At 38.4% G+C, this 24,989-nt stretch overlaps 1 protein-coding gene across 3 annotated transcripts in view; it reads right to left on the bottom strand.

Annotated features, from left to right (window-relative positions):
- TMPRSS15 (transmembrane serine protease 15) overlaps positions 1 to 24,989 on the bottom strand; it is a gene marked incomplete at both ends in the record, with an annotated part of 111,096 nt that overhangs the window by 6,721 nt on the left and 79,386 nt on the right. For all 3 annotated transcript variants that reach the window (XM_079767362.1, XM_079767363.1, XM_079767364.1), the window contains 7 exons: positions 504 to 599; positions 2,147 to 2,328; positions 7,597 to 7,771; positions 7,935 to 7,984; positions 12,410 to 12,505; positions 22,548 to 22,680; positions 23,479 to 23,589. In XM_079767362.1, coding sequence (XP_079623488.1) covers positions 504 to 599; positions 2,147 to 2,328; positions 7,597 to 7,771; positions 7,935 to 7,984; positions 12,410 to 12,505; positions 22,548 to 22,680; positions 23,479 to 23,589 — 843 coding nt within the window. The remainder of the gene's footprint in view (positions 1 to 503; positions 600 to 2,146; positions 2,329 to 7,596; positions 7,772 to 7,934; positions 7,985 to 12,409; positions 12,506 to 22,547; positions 22,681 to 23,478; positions 23,590 to 24,989) is intronic.

Genomic DNA, 24,989 nt, shown 5'->3' with positions numbered 1-24,989 from the left:
CAGAACCGGCTTTTGAAGCTAGAAGGGATTTCTTTCTCATTTTAGAAAATGTGACTGTGAGACCTTTAGATGATAAGATAGTTTTATTGATTTGGGAAATGTGACAGCTAATAATTTGGCTTTTGATGAAACTTCATCCCTGAGCTTTACAAAAATATATTTTTGAAACGTTTGGTTATATTCATTTAAATAGATGTATCTTTTCTCTTAATCAGTGTTTATAATAGAAAAAGTAGAGATTGAGTTTGGGGAATGCTTGAATTCTCCTCCAATAAGGATTATAGTTTTATAATATGCTCTACAATTTGGAAAAATTCATAACTACACAAATATTCAGTATATGAATATAAGCGTGACACTGCTTTTAAAGGATATCACATAAAATTGTTATAGCAAAAGAGTTGCACAAAATGTTGAAAATAGTCACAGGATAGTGCAATAGCATACTTTTTTTTTCTAGTAAGAAAGACCCATTTGCTTTTTTTATGGGTCTGATAATTTACCATTATGAACAATCCTCCCCCAGCCAGCAATAGAACAAATTCTTCCTGGAAGGAAAACTTGATTTTCTTCTGGTAAGCAAATAGGTTGTATATAATCTGAAAACAAACCAAAGTGAAACAAGAGCTAGAATAGATGCACATGAATTTCCAATGATGTTTTAAAAATCAAACATTATAAACATTTCATCTAGAACAACTTGTACTTTTGTTTTAGATAGCCTGGACGTTTTGTAGACATCCATCTTTGGGGGAAGAAACATTTTGGAGCAGTAATTTTTGGACAATAGATAGGTACCCCTGGTAGCCTTTTAGGATGCTCTACATTGCCTCCTAATTACTCTTTCATGATGTAAATAATGTTGTACTTCAGGAATTAATATTTTGTATTTGATTTTTAAATAATTATGGTACTTAAAAGGAAGTAGTGCCAGTTCTGTGAAAATCCTGGTAAGGCTGTTTTTTCAGGGTCAATTAAGAGAAATTTGGGCAAATGTTCTGAGTTTATTTATTTATTTTTTATTCTCTCCCCCCCCCCCCCCCCCCCGACACACACACATATCTCACATTAAAAAACCTTTTAGGCAATTGTTTTACTGGGCACTTATGGAAGCATTAGCATTTGTCACTGGCTTTTAAAGCCCTTCTCCAACAATTTACAAGCCACCTGACATTTATTAAAGCTTCTCCTTCCCAGGGCGGACACAAAAATGAGTAAGATACTGGGCTTACTCTCAAGGACAGGGCCATAGAACTAACCGCAGTCACCGCCTGCTTTGATAAGTGCTGCACTACAAGTGGAGGCCAAATTCCATAAGAGCAAGGAGATAGCAGCATTCCCCCTTAACTGGGGTGGGAAAGGTCTTCAGAGTAAAGGTTGGAGTTGAGTAGAGCCCTTCAAGATAAAGCTCACTCCTCAGGTGATTTCTTGTACATGACCTAGGTATTCAGAGAAAGTCCTTCATCTGCCACTTTGTTAATATTGAATCACCTTTAAAATTTTTATTCTATGTCCTGGCCGGCATTTCTCAGTGGTTGAGCATCAACCTATGAACCTGAAGGTCTGGGTTTGATTCCCAGTCAGGGCACATGCCTGGGTTGCCTGCTTGATACCCATTGTGGGGTGTGCAGGAGGCAGCCAATCAAGGATTCTCTCTCATCATTGATGTTTCTATCTCTCTCTCCCTCTCCCTTCCTCTCTAAAATCCATAAAAATACATTAAAAATTTTTATTCTATGGATAACAATTCTTACTCACTTTGCTTTTAGAACATACACTCTTTTCCCAGTTTGCCCTACTCTGGCTTTTGTGGCAGATGGACCCGCCTTTCTTTTACATGAGAAATAGAGAAGACATGTATTGGAACATGGCCTACTTTTTTTCTGGACTGCTGCTTTGAATTTATAGAGGGCTGTGAGAGTTAATTCTAGTGGTCAACTCTCTAAAAGTTGGATTTAAATAGCTCCAGAAGGTAACTTAATATGTTTGTCTTTCATTCTATAATTCCATTTGAATTATAATAATTTTTTATAACAGATTATTCAACTTTTATGGACTATTAATGCATTGGTGCTGATAAAAATATTTCAAATCTAATTTTGAATTAATTTGGGCAGATGAGATGACTGAAAGTGATGTCTTTTACCTGTGTAATTCACTTTAAATTCAAGGTGCATCATGGCGATGTCACTGTCCTTGCTCCGTTTATTGTAATGTGGGTTTATGATAATTTGATCTATCAACCGGGTCACTACTTGAGGAGAAGTCAGATTCGATGTCGTATGCAGGCCTAGGATTGCTTTCCACTTGGATGGCTCTAAATTTCTCCTGAAGATTATAATAAAGAGGTATAAGAAACTCCCCATCTTTCTAGAGATCTTCATTAAAGATATTTCAGAACTATGTGCTCCCATCCTAAAATGTTCTTGATTTTCTCCAAAGAATTATTCCTTAAAAATATTCCTTTACTTTTTATTTTTCTTACCAGATCACAGAACAAGCCTTAATTACTGCTAAACTCTCTCAATCACTTCTCCTAAAGTTCTAGACGGTGGCTCTCAACTTTGGTTTCACATTAGAATCACCTAAATCAGTGGTAGGCAAACTCATTAGTCAACAGAGCCAAATATCAATAGTACAACGATTGAAATTTCTTTTGAGAGCCGATTTTTTAAACTTAAACTTCTTCTAATGCCACTTCTTCAAAACAGACTCATCCAGGTCATGGTATTTTGTGGAAGAGCCACACTCAAGGGGCCAAAGAGCCGCATGTGGCTCACGAGCCGCGGTTTGCCGACCACGGACCTAGAATAACATTGATACCTGCTCTCCCTTTCTTCTCTACCTTTGATTTAATGAGTCTGCATCTGGTATTTTAATTTTAAACGAATTTTGAAATGAACTCTCCAAGTTTATGCTAATGTATGACCAGATATGACTGCTTTAGAGCACATTCCACTGGGGAAATGGCATCTTGGTCCAGGGTTTCTTCAGACAACCACAGCAGCTATTGTAGTAATGGCAGGAGGTTTGGGAACATTCTCCCATTTGGGGTGTCATTGAATTCATACAGACAGGGTAAGGTAAACAGTAAAACTTATAAACTAACATAAATGAGTAATTTCCACCTACAATGAACATGAATCATGTTCCATATACAATGTTGGCCATTAATAAAGCATTGGTAACAAATAACATTTGTGTTATAGGACATATTGAGTTAAAGAGTATATTTTAAGTGAAAGTGTGCAAGGAACTTTAACTGTACTATTGCCCTGCAACATTTTCACTCCCAAGAAATTACCAGTGAGCAGCTGGAATTAAGTCATATTCACAATAAAGTAAAAATTCAATAACTGCAATGATTGCAGAATTAGTCATTTAATTCTTAATAGTTACAAATGTCTAGTTTAATGTGGTGTTGTACTTGTTGGGGGTGGGGATAAGGTAATTACATAGACATAGACTTGTGGAATGACTTGTGAGAGAAATATAAATGATACACGTTGGAGAGATATTTCCTTCCCATAATGCTACTTACACATGCAGGAGGAATAAAAACATGAAAAACAGGCTATTTTCTATGTAACACAATAACAATTTTGGAAATCACTAAGAATGTGTCAGTTTAATGTTGTTGTAGATTGTATTTAATTAGACCAGTAGCTTGAAGCATGTAGGTTTGATCTTCACAGTTTATGGTTCATGCATTGGTTTTCTACTCAAAGCCTAAAATAATGAGAGGAAATAGTGACTACTAAACTTTGTGTTAGCTACAAGCTCTCTCATATCATTTACATTTATATGTATAGCTATCACATAGGGTATAGTACTTACAAAAGATAAGAATTTGGGAGGTTAGGTACTTTTTTTCCCTGAACTGCATTATTTTATTATTGATTTAAATCTGTATCAAATAAAATACCTACATTTCTCTAAATTTCTATGTGATTATTTCTGAAGACAAAATATGTAGAAAGCATTTCTACAAAATAATTTGCTTACTTTAAAAATACATATATAATCACAGATAATAAAGCTAGAAGGGCTAAGAAAGACAGAAGATAGAAAGGTTATTTCAGATTAAAGAAGACCAAAGAAGCATAGAAACTAACTCTGTGTCTTACCCTGGATTGATTCTTGCTTGGCTAAATCCCAAACAAACCAAAAAATGTCCTAAAAGGCATATGTGGAACAATTGACAAAAATGAATTCATACTGTAGATTGGATCATTGTTTTTTGTGGATGTTAAATTTCCATGATCTGTGATTATATAAGAAAATATCCTTGTTTTTAGTAAAAATATGTGTACATATTTAATGGTAAAGGAACACAATGTGTAACCTGCTATCAAATGGTTGAGAAAGAATTTCTCCAGGTTGGACAGAAAGAATGAGAAAGATTTTAGAACATAAAATTTAAACAATTAGTAAATCAGGGTCAAGTTATAAAAGAGTTCTACATACTAATACTTGCAATTTTGTGCATATTTTGAAAATCAATATAAAACATTTGTAAAATAAATATGCTAGTGTTTCTGGGGCAAGACTTAAACTCCTTTTTTATGGACCTTTCAGGTGTAGAAACAGCAGCACATTTATATTCACAGTATGCAATCTTAATTTTTCCTGAAAATCACTTAAGAAGGTAGATATCTTATAAACACCCTCTGGATGAGGATATTGGCATGCAGAGATACTAAGTTGCATGAGATTAGTAGCATAGGTAGGATCAAAATCTTGTCTTCTGGTTTGAGGTCAACCTTGCCTTTAAACCACAGAAAAATTGGGCCATATTTTCCAAATATCTCTTTTAAGGTTGAAAAACAAGACATGTCAATGACAGAGGAACAATGAACACAGGGATATTTAGGGTCATCCAGGAACACTGAGGCTGGATGGGAATCAGAGTGGGGACCATAAGAATGTAGACAGAGAAGAGCTGTCCATCGAAACCATTTAACTGCCTGCAGGCTAAAACACTTGGAACAGATTTACATTGAGGGCAAGTCATTTGTGTAGTATGTTTTTAGTAAGTTGCTTGATTTGGGTTCTTCCATTCACATATTAGAAAATTAAGCCTTTTACTGCACAGTTAGAATTTTTAAAAGGCAAATAGGCATACTCAAATATCTTTTCCAAATATCTAAAATCATAGCAGAAAGTTCCTTGCTTGGTTAGAGGCATGAAGTAAAAAGCAAGAAACTGGAACTCATATCAACTGGAGAAAGAAGAAATAATGCCACTGAGTGACCGAGGAGAGGTAAGATGCAAGCTTGGTGAGAATAAGCTGGAATTCATCATGGTTCTGTTACAGCTTACCTTTGTTTGCTTGTGTTCAAACTGAAACTGTGTGAAAAGACATTTTATGTCCTATATGACTGAACATGTGTTTATATTAGATGAAACTGCGTTTTGTATATTCATGGTTTGAAAAAGATATAATATTGGCATCTCTGACTTGTAAAAAGTATATCTGTAAGGTCAATAATTGAAAGATGTTGCTAAAATTGCAAGCCTGGTTGACATTAAGAAAGCATATGTTCTGCAAGAACTTCAAACAGACGAATTTATCAAATCCTAGGTTAATACTGGAGATTGCTAACTTACTAAGATCTACCCCTGTGCAACAGAAAACACTGAATCTTTCGCTAAAGATAACTTTCACTTGTAACACAATTAGGCTATAGATTGTACATCTGTGACATGCCCAAGGCATATAATATGTATAGGTAAAAGTTAAAATCATGTTTAGAAGGGGATGGAAAAATTGACCACTATAGATGCTTGCTATGCTCTGGTTGAAGACAGATAAAAACATCCTACATAATAAAATGGTAATATGTAAATTACCATCACTCCGCTACGCCCACGATTGGGCCAGCAGGAGGCGCAGGGGGCGGGACTCAGGGTGGCCGGGGTAGCTGATTGGGCCAGCAGGACGCTGAGCTCAGCGTCTGTGCCATGGCTGCCGGAGGCTTTCGGAAGGCCTGGGGCACCCGCGGACAGCCGGCTGGTTCCCCTGCGATCAAGGCCAAAGCGGGGGACCCGGCCGGCTGTCTGCTCCGGCGCAAGGCCTTTCGAAAGCCTCCGCAGCGCCGGAGGCTTTTGGAAGGCCTGGGGCACCCGCGGACAGCCGGCCGGGTCCCCCGCGATCAAAGGCCAAAGCGGGGGACCCGGCCGGCTGTCTGCTCAGCGCCAGAGGCTTTTGGAAGGCCTGGGGCACCCGCGGACAGCCAGCCCGCTGGTGCACCAGGTGCATGATTAAATCATGCACTGGGCCTCTAGTACTTTATCAGTAGGCAGCAAACTCAAGAAGCTGTGCTTTAGATAAGGGAGAGGCTGTAGTTTAGTCACCGAGTTATAAAGTTCAGCGCATAGAATCACAGAGCTTTAGATGTAGATGATCAGTACCACGGACAGTTCCCTAGAGGCTCAAGTAATTGGCCAACCTGGGGTCTGGCTGAAGGTACCCATTTCAAAGCTCTTAGGATTATGAATTTGCATTTACCCGCACTCTATACAATGGGTATTTAGGCGAGTTAACCCTTTAATACTCATTCACCCTGGTCCTTCCTATCTCCCAAACAACTTTCAAAACCTTCTGTGTGACAATTTGTTTCCACCTATCTGAGAACTTTCAATGTTTGTGTTCATAGGGAGTTCAGTCTTTTAGTTTAATTAACTACAGTTGCATCTTCCGTTCTGAGCACATAGGTGTTTTCCTCAGAGATTCTAGATGCCCTTAGGAGAGGCTCGTTGTAACAGTCACATGGAAGGGCATTTTCTGGAGTTTTCTTCTATTTAGGAAAAGAGTCAGGAAATCACCCTAGGGCAGGGTTTATGAGTTTTCTATGAAGCAGCCAGATTTTTATCTGACCTAATTCACAAATGTTAGAATGGGATTAACTTCTTTTATGCAGATGAGAATTAACAGGTTATTGGGCTCAGGAATATTTATCTTCTCCTCCTGTTCTCTCCACCCCCTCTACCCACCCTGTTATGCTGTGGCATTGCTTTAGAAATGACTGCTGCTAGATGGAGAATAAATTCTAGAATTAACATGTATTTTGTCATGTTACAAAAGAAAAAATATATTAGATATGGTTGACATTAGTTCTAACTTTTAGTTATGGGCAGCATCAAAATAGATCAGACTTGAGAATTAAGTAAACATTTTTATACTAATTCATAATTAAGCCCTCACACATGAATTTTTAGAGCACAATTTACTTGTAACTGGAGAGCTTTTTTGATACTAACAATTTGCTGACAATAACTATTGGTCTAATTGAATGATAACGGTACAATTTATACACTAAATACTGATTTTATACCTTTAAAATCCTTACTTTTCAATTATCATGGATGTAGGAAACATAATACTTGATGCAAATATATAATGAAGAATGATTTTTCAATGGGACTTTCTTTTATACATGATTATAATGGGAAAATGATTGGAACGTTTATAATGTCATAAGCAGCGGGAAGATTTCCCTGATGAGATGGATTTGCGAGGCCACATGAGGTGGGATGCACAGTGTCTGCTGTGGTCATCCCATTTGGGAAGAGACACTGTACTGTCACACTCACCCGTACACGCAGTGGGCTGCAGTCACCAGCCAGGCATTGCTGACGAGAGAAGCACCACAGAGCAGTTTGCCGTTATACGAGAGAGCAGTGAGCCAGGGCCAGGCTCCTTCATTGGCATTATTTCCTCCAACAATCTTTGGGCCGACTTCAGGAGCCACCATCTTTCCCCCACACGCTATTAAAATAATGAAAGAAAGAGCATCTATTGTATTTTGATGGCTTTCCTCTGGTCATGAAAATTGAGTGGTTCACTACAAACTAACTTCAGGTGACACACCAACTGTATTCAGAATTTTAAATGAAGGCTTGGAGGAAAACATGACAACATATTTACTTACGTTTATGGTTACACTGTAACAGAATCAGTGAGTCCTGTAAACACTGTGTACTGCAATAGAAGAATAATTATATTTCAGAAATTATGCATTTTGAATCATAATATAGTGTAGGTTGTCCTTTTATTAGTTCAATTAATTTTTAAATGTAAGTATCCTATATGAAATGTGGGGAGGCTGAAATACAAAGCAGAAAATCCTCAGTTTAAAGTCAAGTGGAACTGAGTTTGCGTCCTTTACCATTTACAGTTCATGATTTGGGTAAGTTGCTCAATATCCCTGAGACTTCCTTTTGTTATCCATAAAATGGAGACAATGCACTTACTTTATTGGGATTTTCCAAGAGTAAAAGTTATTTTGTATTATTGTGCCTTAAACACAATGAACACTCAATATATGACAGCTGTTCTTCGTTTGCTTGAACTAACCTTGGATTTCATTCCTCTGTAAGACAGAATATGCCTGCATATTCCTATCAGACAACTAGTCAGTGCCTCACACTGTGTGTGACTGTGAACTTTATTCAGGGAATTTGAAAATGAATTAATCACAGGTCCTGCTTTCAAGAGAGGTAAACGTATACATAGAAAACACAAAATAAAGTCCATTCATAAATATTTTAAAAGCGCACTACCTGCCCTGCCAGTGTGGCTCAGTGGTTGAGTGTCAACCTATGAACCAGGAGGTCACAGTTTGATTCCCAGTCAGGTCACATGCCCAGATTGCAGGCTCGATCCCCAGTGTGGGGTGTGCAGGAGGCAGCCAATGAATGGTTCTCTCTCGTCATCGATGTTCCTATCTCTCTCTCCCTCTCCTTTCCTCTTTGAAATCAATAAAAATACACTTAAGAAAATAAAAACTCACTACCTGTTTAAATATTTGGACACAAACTTTATTTAAAGCCAAGAATTCTATTTTAAAGGACAAAAGATTTGTTTTAAAATGTGTTATACTTACCAACCACTAGAGATCAGTCTAATACAAGGAATTAAAGCATTTGCCCCATATTTCCTGATGCAGCCACTGCAGATATTAGTCACATTAAAACACACACATGCACACATTTTAATGATTATATTTAATCATTTTAAGGATTTCTATTTATATATTTAACTACATCTATTGTTCATGTTGTTTAGGTCTTGAAGTTTTAGGACAAAACAAAAAACACATAAAATAAGACCCAAGAACCATAGGAGATCATAAATACAGCCAAAGCAAATCAGTGTTTCTGGAAAATTCCTGATAAGGTTAATTTGAAACCACATGCATTCATGTGGTCTGACTGACATATTCTTTAGAGTAGAAGATAATTTCAATGCAAATATAAGGAAATATATTTATATTTTATTAATAAGCAATATGCATGCATGTGTATCCATCTAGATATAGATATATCAAAACATATTCAGAACTATACAAAGAAGAACCCTCAATTAACTCCGCTTCTGTTATCTACTCGTAGTTGGGAGAGCTGCAATTTCTGAGATGTGTCAAGTTTTATCCTAACTCTTTCTGCATCTATTGTACTCATCAGTGAAAATCCATATTCAAACGAGTTCATCATTCTTAGATATTGGAAAATGCTTATTGCTCTGTGGTATGTATAACACTGATGAATTATATTTTTCGTAAGCACAGAAACGTTTCTAGTTAACTTAATAGTTAACCAAAAATTTAAACTGAACCTTACACTTTCTCTCCATGCATTTTGGCTAGTCAAAAATTTCATGCACAAACATACACACACACACACACACACACACACACATGCAGTGTCAAAGGAGTAGTTGCTTAACCTGTGGTCAGAATGAGCATTGAATCCACTCTCTTTGTCCAGGTATATTTGGAGAGACTGGAGAGAAACAGAATTGCTGTCCTGGCCTTTGGCAGCGGAGTCAGAGCTAGGTTAGCCCTCTGGATAGGAAGAAAGACAATGCCACTATCCTGTGTCTTTCTCTCAGCCCAGTGGGAGCAATGCTGTGATATAAATGGATGGGTTTATATCTGTTGTACTGACAACAGGAACTCATTTCTCTCCCAATATATGCTCAGCAACATGGCCCTTTTTTTGTTTTGTTATTGAAAAGCCTTTCCTTTCCCTTCTCCTTTCCAGAACTGCTATTTAAAGCAAGTTGTTGCTTTGGGGACTTTGGAAAATAGTGCAGCAGAGAGAAAAAGTAGAGCACTTTGAAGTCAGACTGAGCTGGGTTAGAGTCTCTGTGTTGCCTGCAGGCCTTGTGAACTCGTCCAAGTCAGTTACCATCACCAGGCTGCTGTGGCCTCGTCTTTCTAGTGGAGCAATATTGCCTATGTAATAGCTTTTACATGGATTGGAAATAACCTCTGCAATATTCCTACCACAGTGTCTGTCACATGATAGGCATTCAATAAAGTGTTTGATGAGCACTGTGTATCCTGTGTCTAGTACCATGCTTAGAACACAGTGTCGATCGATATATATTAAGTCAAAGTTTCTTTGACTTTGAGGACTGCTACAGAAGTGATCTGAATAATTGGAAGAAGGGGAAGTCCAGTATTGGCAACTGCATGGATTGTACATTTCCAATTATATCAGGTCAGATGGCTGGTATCTCATTGAGTGGCCTTTCCCTGTGGTGGGAAGTAGTATCGGAATCTCGCATATGCCTCACAATAGGAGAAAAAAATGGGGATATAATTGGTAGATTTTCATAGTTGGAAGAATGATCTTCTTTGATATTCTCTTCCTTTCCTCTTTTCTTTTTTTAAATCACAATCACTAATGCAAGGGTGTTTTCAAAAACACCAATTTTCAAAGGGTAATAAATGTAATACATAAGTACATACATAAATAAACTACCTAACTGAATAAATGTATGTATTTTCAATTTTCACTAACCCAGTATAACATGGCTAATTAAGGAAGGGATTAAGGACCTCTCTGGCTCATGGATGTTTTGAAAGTTTAAAGTATCTATGTGTGTAAATGGTGTCTCTTTCAAATAACATAAACCCACACACAATAGGGACATCAAAATAAGGTGATACTGGCATTTTAATGATATGCATAGAATAACCTAGTTTTTCTCTGAAACATGCATCTAAGTAAGATGACTGGTTTTTTATATTCTGCCCTTTTTATCATTTGAAATGTCCATAAGATATAAATAAAAGAAATTCTCAAAGTGCAGACTGCTCAAGATCTATAACAGTAATGTAAATTTAGACCTGCCATATAGAAAGGAAATCTAGAAGTCTGCTTGCTTCATCCCATGAGACTGATAATCTCAAGGCCCAGCAAACATTCATATAAAACATGCCCCTGCAAAGTCCTTGGGTACAAAAAATCCTCCTTTATCAGTTTGTTACTGGTTGACCTCACAGAAACGGTACCTTTTCATGAATAGCTGAATAATTTTATAATTTCATTTTTCACCATTAAGTTTGTTAAACAAGCTAATGCACCAACGATGACATCCTAAACCCTGTGTGTAGTGATGGCTTCGTCCTGCAGTTACTTCTTCCCACCCACAGCTGGCCTTTAATGGAACTGTGAGATTCAGAAGTCAATTTCAACAAAAATTACCATTAATGCTCAGACAGGGGAAATGACATAATCTAAGCTAAAACAGATCTTTGAATATGAAAAGAACGTTGCTTTGTAAAACATTAGTAAAAGCTATAAAAGTGAATCTAATTTTAAAGAGCAAAAGAGAATATGTAGGCACAACTAGAAGTCTGGACTGCCTCACTTTGTATCCAGGTTCTATTTGCTAAGACAGAGAAAAGATTCCCATGACTTTTTCCTCATTCTCCTCTTTTGATGATAGCTAACTTGTGTTGCTCTTTTTAACCTGATCCACATTGGACCAATTTATCCCAACTCCCACAATTTCTTTCTTTTTTTTTCTTTTTGTTGTGGATCCTCACTGGAGGATATTTTTCCATTAATTTTTAGAGGGAGTGGAAGGGAGGGGAGAGACAGAGAGAGAGAAACATGGATGTGAGAGAGACACATCGATTGGTTGCCTCCTTCACATGCCCCAATCAGGTCCAGGGATCGGGCCTGCAACTGAGGTATGTGCCCTTGACTGAAATTGAACCCCAGACCCTTCATTCAGCAGGCCCACACTCTAGCCACTGAGCAAAACTGGCTAGGGCTCACAATTTCTTTCAATAGGACTTACTTGTTTATGAATCTGAGAGTAAGGATGAAAAGGACATGCAATTGGAACCTACTGGATAGCTGTCAGTGTGCTAAACAATTACATATACAATATCTTGTTTGACTGTCTTACCATTTCTATGGGGGTTAGGCAATGTTATCAGATAGGATCAATTAGAGATTGTTTGAGATTACCTGAAGAATAAAAAAGATAAAGAACTTCCAAGATTATGTGGCTAGTATGTGGTGGAATTAAAATCTGATTGGCTTCGAAATCTATCTTCTTTCCAGTCTATGTGCAACTTATTCAAGAACAGATTTTGGGACCCACCTTGGTGTTAGTATTAAGCTGCCATTAGATGCTGTGTTTAGTTTTACAAATGGTCCACCTCCAGTAGAGAAGACTGGCATTGATGAATTTCCACTCCTAGGGAAAACACACATAGAAACAAAACAAAGCACAAATAAAAAACTGTAAACGGTGGATACTGAAAGAAATTATGGAATTCCATACACATAAATGAACATTTTAATATAAAACTTCAAGTGTTTTGCTATCTAAAAGATGGTACAAATTAATAGAATTACCATAATGACGTAGGTATAATTTTAATTTTTGCTTAATACCTCAAGTTCTTGTTTGCATGCTTATATGTTACTTAAAGTTAAAATTAGTGTATATATACCTTGGGCATCTGATTTTGACTTCTTTATATTGACTTATTTATATTGTCCAATAGTTTTCCCTAAGGGTCAATATAATGACAACCTCACAGAATCATTGCATCATATTGTTGCATAATTCATCCTTTAAAAAAATGCATGTTGCCAAAGAACAATCTAGAAAAAGAAAATCTTTCATGCTTAGCATTCCATTCAATTCAAAGCCTAACAAGCCCTAATGTAAAGCCATCAGATATGTGTTGCTCTGAAAAAGCCAGCCTGGACTTCCAAATGTCACCTGGTGAGCCAGAATGGGATGTGACAGAAGTAATTCAATCCCTAGTCTTCATTTTCCCTGAAAATCTTTTACATCCCTGCTCTCAACTGCGAGTTTTAATTGAAGATTTCTCTCAATTATTCTGACTTTCTTCTGGAGGCTCAGCCGGAGACGCTCAGCTTCTCAACTCCTAATCTTATTTTCTGCCCTTTATTTACTCTAGATTTTAGTTTTCATATAAAACTATGCCTTTGGGGTGGAAACCCATTCCTGCTATCATTTACTGGTTAGCAGGGAGATGATGCAGATCCTACCTTTTTGGGTAGCATGATGAACTCACCCATTGCCTTTTCCAAAGCAAGTTCAATGTCTTCTACAGACTAAGCTAACACTCACCCTTTTCTATCTGTGTAGGGAATTTCCAAGAATACTCATTGATGTTATGACCAATAAGAGGAGGAAATCTCAGTAGAGGTTATTTTTTCTTTTTCAAGGGAGACAATGCCTTAAAGAAACAGGAGTATTTGTCCTATACCATTGATTCACTGACTAGAGAGCTGGAACAATAGAGTCTATATGTAAAGCCTCAGAATTTAGTATCTTGTACTTCTTTTTATTTTTTCATCTGAAATATTGGATTTTATTTTATTGCAGATTTTAACAAGGTTTTAAAATGATTGATTAAGACTGCAATAGTCAAAGATTGATTTAATGATTAGTAATTAGTGGGTAAGAGGCTTGAGCTTTGAGTCAGGTTATAGGCTTAAAACCCTGGCCCTACCAGGAGTACAATTAGACAAATTCTCAATTAGTAGGTTCTTTTGTTACCTCATCTTTACAATGGGGATAAAATGATCATTTTAACCTTATAGGGTTGTTGTGAAGATTAAATAACATGAGACATGAAGCCCTTAGCATACAAAGTGCTCAGTAAGTGGTTTTGGATATTATTATTGGAGTAGAGGTCCGGTGCATGAAATTCATGCACTGGGGGAGGAGGGAGGGTGCGTCCCTCAGCCCGGCCTGCGCCCCCTCACAGTCCAGGACCCCTCAGGGGATGCTCGCTCCTTACCGCCCGCCTGCTTGCTGCTCCTATCTGCTCAGCTCACTCACCAGCCGTGAGCCTGGCTTCAGGCTGAACAGCGCTCCCCCATGGGAGCGCACTGAGCACCAGGGGGCAGCTCTTGCATTGACCATCTGCCCTCTGGTGGTCAGTACCCATCATAGCAACCAGTTGTTGTGGTCGCTTAGGCTTTTATTATATAGATTATATTATACTAGAGGCCTGATGCATGAAGATTCATGAAAGAATGGGCCTTCCTTCCCCTGGTTGCTGGCATTGCCTTAGCTCTGGCTGGAGCCACCTTTCTGCCTTGGCTCCAGCCCAGAGCCACCTTTCCGCCTTCCCACATTGCCCAGAGGCCTGGAGCTGCTGGGGCGGTTCGGAACGCCTGCATCATCGCCATGGCGACAATGCAAGCTCCCGCCCGCCCCCAGCACTAGGCACCTGTGTATGCAAATTAAACCTGCCATATTTGTTGTGTTGATTTGCATACTCACTCCTGATTGGCTGGTGGGCGTCGTGAAGGTATGGTCAATTTGCATCTTTCTCTTTTATTAGTGTAGACTAGAAGCCTGGTACAGGAAAGTCATTTACTGGGGCTGGGGAGGGGGGTCCCTCAGCCTGGCCTGCACCCTCTCGCAGTCCAGGAGCCCTTGGGGGATGTCTGACTGATGGCTTAGGCCTACTCCCCCCTGGAGTTGGACATCCTTAGCGCTGCTGCGGGGGCAGGAGAGGCTCCCGCCACTGCCCCTGCACTCGCCAGCTATGAACCTGGCTTTTGGCTCAGTGGTACTCCCCCGTGGGAGCACACTGATCACCAGGGGGCAGCTCCTGCCTTGAGCGTCTGCCCCCTGGTGGTCAGTGTGACCAGTCGTTCTACTGTTAGGTCGATTTGCATATTAGCCTTTTATTATATAGGATTTAGAATATTGTTGTTTTTAGAATAAACCCACCTCAAAGATGTGGATTTAAGATGCTTCTATTATCTCTAGCTGATTTTATTCTATCCCTTGCCTATCTCTTTTGAGACAGGCCCTGGATGGGAGAGATGCATTAATTTCTCTAAAACAAAATCTGGACAAACTTAAATTGGAAAAACATTGAAAATTTATTTAGAAATCAGTTTTTATCTATCATCTATTTATTTTTTAAAAATTTTTAAAGGGCTTTTTAATCTTTATTTTTTTAAATTTCTTTATTGATTAAGGTATCACTTATTTGTCCTAATCCCCCCATTCCCATCCCAAACCTCTCCCCATGCATGCCCCCACCCCCCTGTTGTCCGTGACCACTGGTTAGGCTTATATGCATGCATACAAGTCCTTTGGTTGATTTCTCCCCCTTTCCCCCACCCTCCTCTACCTTCCCTCTGAGGTTTGACAGTCTGATCGATGCTTCCCTGTCTCCGGGTCTGTTTATCTAGCATCTATTTATTACACACCTACCATTGGCATTGCCCTATGTTGGGACTGGCGGGTATATATTTACCATAAGCCTATTCCAGATAAAAGAAGACTAGAGACAAAGCCTTAAGAATAAAGAACATAGTAAATAAAGAATGTATTTAAAGAATAAAGAATTTAGTAAATGCTAATTATTCTGCCCTGGAATGCTTAAATACTGATCCTTAGGGATGTTTTCACTTTCTGGATGAGAAAAATAGAGATTACATATGCATATGAACACACACACACACATACACACACACACACATTATTTTATATTCTGAGATTGTCCTCTCTACATTTTTAGTCTCAAACTTTCCATGAGAAAATAAACTGCAGTGAATGGTACAGATATGTTGTTTGAGGTTATTGGGAATAATTAGACAAAACCTTTTTTTAGGAAAAAACAACATAATCACATAATTAATTAAATTTTTGCAGGAAATATTGGTATCAGCAACCCAAGAGTGGTGTATACAGTCTATTAGTTCATGCGAACATTTTCTGGAGTCAGTGCTGGATGTCAGAACTGGGAAATTAATTTGAGACAGACTACCTGCATTTGAAATCCTGCCAAGGTGAACTCATCCTTTTCTAGGCTGAACACAATTTATTCCAGTTTGTATTCACAGTAAACAGAACATTAGTGGCAAAAAAAAAAAAAAATTAAAACAACTTATTTTTTATTTTAAGAAATAATGGAGCCCTCGCTGGTTTGGCTCAGTGGATAGAGTGTCGGTCTGCAGACTGAAAGGGTCTCATGTTCGATTCCGGTCAAGGGCACATGCCTGGGTTATGAGCTTGATCCCCAGTAGGGAACGTGTAGGAGGCAACCAATCAATGACTCTCTCTCACATTGTTGTTTCTCTCTCTCTCTCTCCCTCTCCCTTTGTCTCTGAAATCAATAAAAATATATTAAAAAAAAGAAATAATAAAAATACATTTAAAATGTTCTTGGCAAAATAAAAGGTTAGCAATTTTATGCGGTCATTCTTTGAAAAACAAAATCTCAGAACTAAAAACTTAAACTGTTGAGAGAGAATACGTTATATTAAGTTCTGCGAATATTAAACATGCAACTAAATTCCTGCCTCAGTTTCTTTTTCCTGCAAGGAAATTAGTTGTTAATTTTTAGAGAGGCACTCTGTCCAGATTACAACTAGAGTTGGCATATTTTAAATCCTGAAAACCGGTCCAGCTCTGCAGATTCAAATAACTCTATCACATATTTGCATAGCTGCCGGAAATCAGGAGTTTGGTATCACATAGAAAAACCCAGATAGCACTGCCTTTTTGACATGCTAATGGCTCCTGACTACCTACTTCTAAATCTTTATTTCCATTTTTATGGGCTGTGCACCCTCACAGGGCTCCCTGGCTTCAGAGGAACCTTATTCTGTATGAGTAAAAAAAGCACACAGATGCAACTCATTATTATTATTTTTGAGGTTGTATACCGAGTATATAAAATACTTACACTCAGGGATGAATTCTAGAGAGAGAAAGAAGGCTCTCCCAAGGCGTCCTGCACAGCATTAAATCTGCCTTTCTTCTCAGGCCCTGCTTAGGTTTCGCTCTTTGTCTCCCCCCCAGACTGTTAGCTGTGATAAGCATTCCTCCCTAAAGCAGGAGCTTAGGTAGGGATGTTTGAAGCTTTGGGACACATTAAAGCTAAAAAGAATAACCGATGCTGTGAAAGCAGCAGCCAGGCCCTGGGGCTCATTTCACACTCCCGAAAGGTTTACGTAATGAATTGAGCCAGGTGGGATTAGGCTGAAAAGGATTTTTTAAAGAGAAGAATGGACGTTCCTTTTCAGATTGGAGGGAAAGAATGAGGATTGATTTGGCAGGGCAGAAGGTAAGGGAGAGCATTTTAATAGGCGAGGGATCAGTGAATTAAAAGGATTTAAGGCAAAGGGTGACGAAGCCTCCCCTTAAGCACCAGGCACATTTCAACTACAATTGCTTGTTCATTTGCCACATTTAGAGCAACACGCCTAGCACTCCCCCAGCACTGTGATAGCTTTTAGCCAACAGGTAAGCTTGATTCATTTTAGGTTTTCTGACCTCGACTCTTAAAATTCTGTGGCACACAGAAGGAAAGAAATACCAAGAGAAGAAATGATCTTCACTTCATCCATTTCCTCCTTTGTGCAACCTACTGTTAGGTAGGAAGTTAGACTTGAGCGGCTGGGGTGGGGCCGGACCTGGTGTCCTGAACAGGAGACGGGCCAACATTGCCTTCAGACCGCCTGTTTATGCGGGGCCCAGCAGACCACCAGCGGGCAGGTTCTTTGACCAAGCTCAGAGGAAAAGGACATGACCTTAATGTGACCTTACTAGGATCCTGGACTAATTATCATAAAATTTGCATTTTCCTTTTGACCCCGCCCCCTGTGAGGTTTTTCCTATATGCATTATGGGTAAGGGCATGCCCAGAAGAAAGGTAGTTTCTGTCAATCATCCCTGAATGCAAATGGAAGTCTCCACCCAGAAAATCCCTCTTTGAAGCGCAGGGGTTGGGGCCATGCACTCTCTCTGGACTGGTCCTCTCTTTTGGAATGTATCTTCAATAAACCCCATTTTGCTTTACTTTCATTTTCATTGACCTTAAAATCCCTTCTACATCGATGAAAAGAACCGAGGTCCCAGCTGGTCCAATGGGTAACGCTACTGTATGAAGAACAAGCGGGAGATTGATGGGTCAGTCTGTAGCTGCTCTCGGTTATCCAAAAATATAGCTGAAGGAAGTGATACTGAGGGGAGACTGTCAGAAACAGGATCTATGGACAACACCTTGGACAACTTGGCCTTAATCCATTGTTGTATATCCTTGATTCACTTTGTTGGGGCCCAGGGTAGGCTGCCCCAAGATATTCTACAAAGGCATACTGACTGTTTAGAACTAAAATCACCAGAGAAACAGCAAGAGCAAGAAGAGCTCTCCGACTCTCCTCTGTCCCCCTAAAAGCAGGAAATAAATCTCCATGATAGATGCCCTCCCTTCTGAAGGGCTGAGAGACAACCTTGTCACCAGAGTTATAAAATCCAGAGCTGGAAAGCCTGTGTAAACAAACGCCTTTACTGATTTACTACCCAAGCCCAAACTTCGTTTAGATTCCTCTCTAAGGAATATCCAAACCTGCTTAGATTCCTTTCTAATGAGCACCAACTTGCTTTGTCTTGTCAGTTTCTCACAAATTTATTGTCTAAAAAGTATAGGAAGGTTCCTAGTTTCCTCACTTCTTCAAGCCTCATTTTATGATTTGGGCATCATATTGTGACTCTCCTGTGCACATGTATTAAATTGTTTGTTTTTTTTTCCTCCTGCTAATCCAGCCTTGTGTCAATTTTATTATTTTATAACTAGTCCAGCCAGAAGAACTAAAGGAGGGGAGAGTGGGTGAATTCTCTCCCGCTCTACAACAATTTGTAACATTATTTTCTCAGCTGGCATTGGAGTTCATTGTTGAATAACAGGCATACAACACACACCTCCACATTTACTAGGAAGTTTTCTCAGTGCACCTATTTCTTTCAATGTGTTATTATGTTATAAGGACATATATGAAACACTTCCTTTAGAATTTAGTGTCAGGAGAAACCTGTCTTCCCTATGGAACTGGTGGCATGTGTTTTCTCAGAATTAAAGTCATGTGATTTTTAATGTTTTCCTATTTTGCGTGGGTTTCCAGAAATCTCAGACACAAATATTAGTAATTATGCTGACTCTGAATGTTTCATAGATTTGCCTCTTTTTTTCCTTGGGCATTATTTTCACCTAACACTCTGTTAATCTTACTGCATATGTTTTTCTGTAAGTCACTCCCCTTTCTTTTGAAAAGATAATTTTATAGAAAAAGGAAGAGAATGGAAGGAAATAAGAGAGAAAAGGAGGAAGAGAGTAAGGAAATAAGGAAGGGAGTAAAAATACAGAAGAAAAAAATAAGAAAAGAGAAAGAAGAAAAACACTGAAAGAAAGTAGGAAGAAAATATATTAGATTTTATTAGTTTTAATCAAAATTGCTCCTGGTTTCAGAGAAATACAGCATTATTTAAAAGTTGAACAGTTGGAAATACTTTTTTTTAGAAGAATAATGACTTCTAGTTTTTAATGGCTTAGCAAGGCAAATCAATTGCATAGTTCATTCACTGGGTAAGCGACAGCGCAGAGTGCTTCACTAAAAACTACAGTTATCACCTTAAAAATCACCACTCAAGTGTTTTGAACATTTATTCTTGCATCAGAATAAAACGCTTTGATCAGAGACATGAAAATGTTGTCCAAGGTACTTTTTAGTTATGCATGCTATAAATGGCAGGGAATGGAAATGTTTCATTTTGAAAAGGGAAGGCTGATGAAATCTGCCTCATACGATTTACTAGAATCTTTGGGGAATTGCGTTTTGTAGCCTATCTGCATAAATAATCTTGAGAGACCACAGTGCCTTTTTAATAAATTGACTGCTAAATTACTTTCCAGGGTACCAAACACATCATTTTAAACTCACTGAGTTGCCAGTCCAGACAAATTCTCATTAAGGCTATAACTTTCTTTCAATTACCAGGGCACTACAGAGACTATTTAATAGGTGCAGGCCCGAAGATTAAAGTCTTTGCAGAGATTACCTGACTCATTTCTGAAGAAAGCGAGTGTCTGACCTTCACCAAAAACATTGCATCAAAGGCAGTGGGATGTACTGCTTGCTTTATACACATTAAAAAAAATAAAAATCTAGTTCTCTGTCCCTGTCTCCAGATGGAAGGAGTGTGATTCATAGGAAATGAGGTCAGTGAACTAGAGAGGAAAATCTGGCTGGGGAAAACATGCAAATAGACAGTGCACAGTGTGTGGAATTGGCTGTCATTCACTCAGCCCTGGCCATTTTCTAGGAGGCCTTTCCTGACATGCACAAATTGAGCAGGTTCTCCTAGAGCACACCGACTTTATCACATTATATTGTAATGATCTATTTATGTGTCTATCCCTACCACATTTGAAGCAGAAATAATGTCTTATTCATCCATGGGACAGACACGGTATCATTGCTAATGCTTAGATTTCCGATCCGGGAGGAATCAACATGATATATGTATTTTAGCAACTGTTAAAAAGTAATAAAATATATGTTTCCTTTCCAGTACATTCTCTCACGCAATGTAGGGATCTGTACTCTGCTATCACTCAACAAATGTCATTCAAATTCACTAAAAGAAAATTTCTGTAAATGACTCATCTTAATCCCCTATGTCTTCCCAGGAAACTAGTTAAAGATTCGCAAACCACAGTAGAAAAAACTCTTATGTTTATAATCACATAGGGATGCTTAGAAAGGTGGTGAATTGGAGCACAAGCCCCTGCGTGGTGAAAGCCCATTGTACGTATCCTGCGGATTCATCAGCCATGGAAACGAGGTCAAGGTACCAATCTCCTCAGCCTACTCTTTACTAAGTTCCTGAGTCCGTAAAACGGCTCCTCGGCATTATTGGCGACTCTAGTAGTGGAAGCAAATGACTTCCTCGGGCCTCACCTGTAGGAACGCACCACTGAACTGAAATCAACATTAAAGTGGGAGCCTGGAATCAATACCATTTACCCAGTGCCTTGCTTGAAGTCAGAATAAGAAAAACAACTGTCAGTTTTGGTGTTTGGTTGACTCTTCATCAAAAAACCATCATTTCCCTGTAACTCACCTGCCTTCAAGACTCTATATGTCTCAAAGCCCCCATGTTGAAAAGGTTTTTGTTAGAATACATGGTACAATGTATAGCAAAAAGGATAATACATACAAAGTGCAGGAAGATTTCAACGAATAGGTACAAACCAAACTGATAATTTTTTACATAAAGGATGATAACACTCATTTGCTTCCCTTGATAGAGACTGACTTTCTATTGAGCCTGACAACACTTGAATGAGGCTTGGAGTTGGGAAGTTCCCATTCTAAAGGACCAGCACTTTAGGAGGTAAAGGGAGTTGATAGCTTTCAATCCAATTGTAAAAAGTTACGGAACATTTCTGACACTCTGACTGGAGCCACGACACATTTTCCTATTGTAAAATATGTCTATGTGGTTGCTAGGCACTTGACAATAATACACAGTGTAACTCTCCCAGTCTACTGTAGACTAGCCATTATGGGTTGCATGAAGACCTTACCATTATACTGATGGTGTTTCTAGTGGAAAATATGTTTTGGGTTAAAAAATTAAACATTTGAAAATAAATTTAAAAAATCTGTGTTGTGTAGCTTGAAGACTATTATATGACTTATTAATCAATTAGAAAGAAGGGCCCCTTATGAGGAAAGCAATCAATTCTATTTTTTATGAATTAGGAAAAGCTGAGATAATTGCCAAATACTGAGGGTATTTGTAGATGTGGACTGAAATTATATCTCTTTGTAACTTTATATGATCTTTTAGAACAAATTAGAAAAATCATTTCCCAATTCAGGACAGAAAAAAAATGACATAATTGGACATCTTTTGAGATACTTTTGACATACTTCTTGGGAAAGTCTTAAACTTTTACATATCTTTTCTCATAACAATTACACTGCTATAAATTTTCCAAAACAACAACAACAAGAAAAATATTGTAAACATGTTACAAAGATATAAGAAAAGTATGTTCTCTGCATGCTTGTAATTAATTATATATATTATGATATAGCATACAATGAAATAGTTAATTTCTTTAAAATAATAATCTATAGAATATAGTTAATGATATCAGAAATACGCATGTATAAGTAGGCTATAAAGTAGAACATAATGTATTAGTTTGCATGATTTTATAATCTTTCTATATACTGATATTTATGTCATATTTATTGAAAAGCTATTAATAGTGGAATGTATTTTGAAAATGGGGTAATCAAGATTTTTTCTCCCTTTTGCTTGTGTGTACTTTCTAAATTCATAAATTCCATAAATTTTAAGTATCTTAATAAACCCAGTTTGATACCAATTCAAAAGTCTGAAAATCTCAAAAGGAGAGCTGAGTAGAATTACTTACCCTAGTCCCAGCAGCTGACAAACATCATTTGAAATCTGTGTGGTCCAGTTCTCAGCACAAGCTACATGCCATTTGCTCTGGATCCTGAACTGCACCAAACCATTGTTGCTCAGCGTGCCATTGAAGAGACGCACTAAAGAGATTAGACACAGGGTCATTTTGACAGAAGTTGATACAAGTAAAGGATGGACTCTGAACTAAATGTGCAATGTTCTTATTATTTAGTTTAGAGATTGGTTGTAATTTTTCTTTAGAGCATGTTGAAAGGCCCAAGTTGAAAATACAAATTTGGTAGACTTCATTTTCCTCTTTATATAACAGTTTTCTCATGGCTGAAATAGAGCTAATTCTTATATGGTAAGATTGTTTTACTGCACTTAGTTATAGTGCATGGCACAGAATAAGTAGCATTCAATATTTGCTTAGAAACAAAAGTAAGACATAGTAAAAGTAGCCATTACTCATGATATTATAAAGATTTGGAGTGGGGCTGACCCACTTAGACTCAATGCAGGAGTAGTAGATTATGAAGAAACAGGAATGAAAGAACCATGCCTAAGAAAATCAGTTATAAATAAAGATGAGGGTGCCTCTACGTATAGGCAATGCTCAGAGTATGATCTTCAATAGGAGTGGTGCTCAAGTGTTGTGGGCTATTGTCTCTCCGTGGTATTTTATGCTTTCTCCCTAAATATGGGTTGTCCTCGACTTAGTTATTAAGTGTAGTAAATTTAAACAAAAAATAAATAATTAGGGCCTGCATTGTAACTTTTCTCTACAGAGGTGCTGACATCATTGGGAGATGTCCATATGCCGAAGCATTAAAACATGTCCTAAGAAACACATTCATAATCTTCCTTTCACAATTGTAGAATCCAAATTTCGAGGCTAAAGTGATAAAACGATTTTCCTAAAAGTAAAGCATACATACCACAGTGTGCTTCATCGGAGCCATCCTGACAGTGTGGGAGACGGTCACAGAGATTAACCAGTGGAATGCACTCCCCATTCTTACACTGAAAACTGTCTTCCTTGCAGGGCTCTATGGGGAAATAATATTTATTGTATAAGATAAAGCAATGACAAATAGAGGATTGTGGAGTATCCACCCCATTTCTGTTCCTTTAAACAAGCCCCTTTAAGCAGCACATGGTTGAGCCAGCTTTGCTATTGAATAAGACTATACACATCGTTGCTCAGAATGTCTCAGAAAGAATAGTGTCAAAGCCAGAGACAGGACTTGAGAAGACTGTGGACAGAACCTTAAGCATCTCCTTGGCGTCAGAGCATGGGTCATGACACAGCCCTCCCTCACAATCTTTGTTAATCTTTCTTCAATCCATTCCTCCATCCCAAAATGAACATACAAGCAACAACCACTGGAGTGCTACCCAAGCATAGAGAGAACTCTTGGCTTCACCATGAAAATGATACCTCCAAACCTTTATTTTATAGAAATGTGGATGTTGCCTTTTGGTGGGACCAAAGTTGGACCAGGCTGGAAACTCAAAGTGTAGCCAGCTGGGAGAAAATAGTAAAAAGGAAATGGGAACTCAGCAAAGGAATTTGGGGGCTGAACTCCAAACGCAGCGTTAGAGTCACGGAATGTGCTTACACATGAAGAAATAGGAGAAAAATGAAGAGATTGGACAAGAAGCAACTAAGTAGTTCTGGAGGCTGGAGGTGGTTTCCAGAGTTTGAGTTGAACAGAAAGACATCTACTGGAAAGATTCATTGTTTGAAAGGAGTGGGTGCTGCTGTGTCCTGGAATTGTTTGTTTCGTTTTAAGGAGACATCTGTAATCTGACACACAGAGAAGGGTTTACTTCCCTCAAAGTGTTTTTTTTTTAAAAATATATTTTTATTGATTTCAGAGAGGAAGAGAGAGGGAGAGAGAGATAGAAACAGCAATGATGAGAGAGAATCATTGATTGGCTGCCTCCTGCATGCCCCACACTGGGGATTGAGCCCACAACCCGGGCATGTGCCCTGACTGGGAATCGAACTGTGACCTCCTGGTTCACAGGTGGACGCTCAACCCCTGAGCCACCCGGCCGGGCTCAAAGTGTTTTTGAATTATGGCTTAGGAGGCATAGCTACATGCTGATATCAGGGTCTCTGTGGGGGGCCACGTGGGATTTGGAAGGAAGATGATGGTTGGGTATGGAGAGGCCTAATGCCTCTTTCCCTGCACTGCACATGGACAGGCATAATCAGGAAGCCTGAGCATTTGAAAAAATAAGGAAGAGGGAAACCTGTATTTTAAAAGCTATAAGAGAAAATTAATCATGAACTATTATATTGTTTTCAAGGAGACACAATTTAAGTTAAAATGGTTTCAAAGCTAAATTGTACTAATCTCCATAGACTTTCTCAATTTATGATGACCACATGTAACGGCACTTGAAAAGAAAGAATCATTTGTGTCGTTTAAGAATCTAG

This window comes from Cnephaeus nilssonii, assembly GCF_951640355.1.
Source record: "Cnephaeus nilssonii genome assembly, chromosome: 3".
NCBI classification, from domain to species: Eukaryota; Metazoa; Chordata; class Mammalia; order Chiroptera; family Vespertilionidae; genus Cnephaeus; species Cnephaeus nilssonii.
Note: the sequence above shows the minus strand (reverse complement) of the source record. Positions and strands in the feature narration are given on the sequence as shown.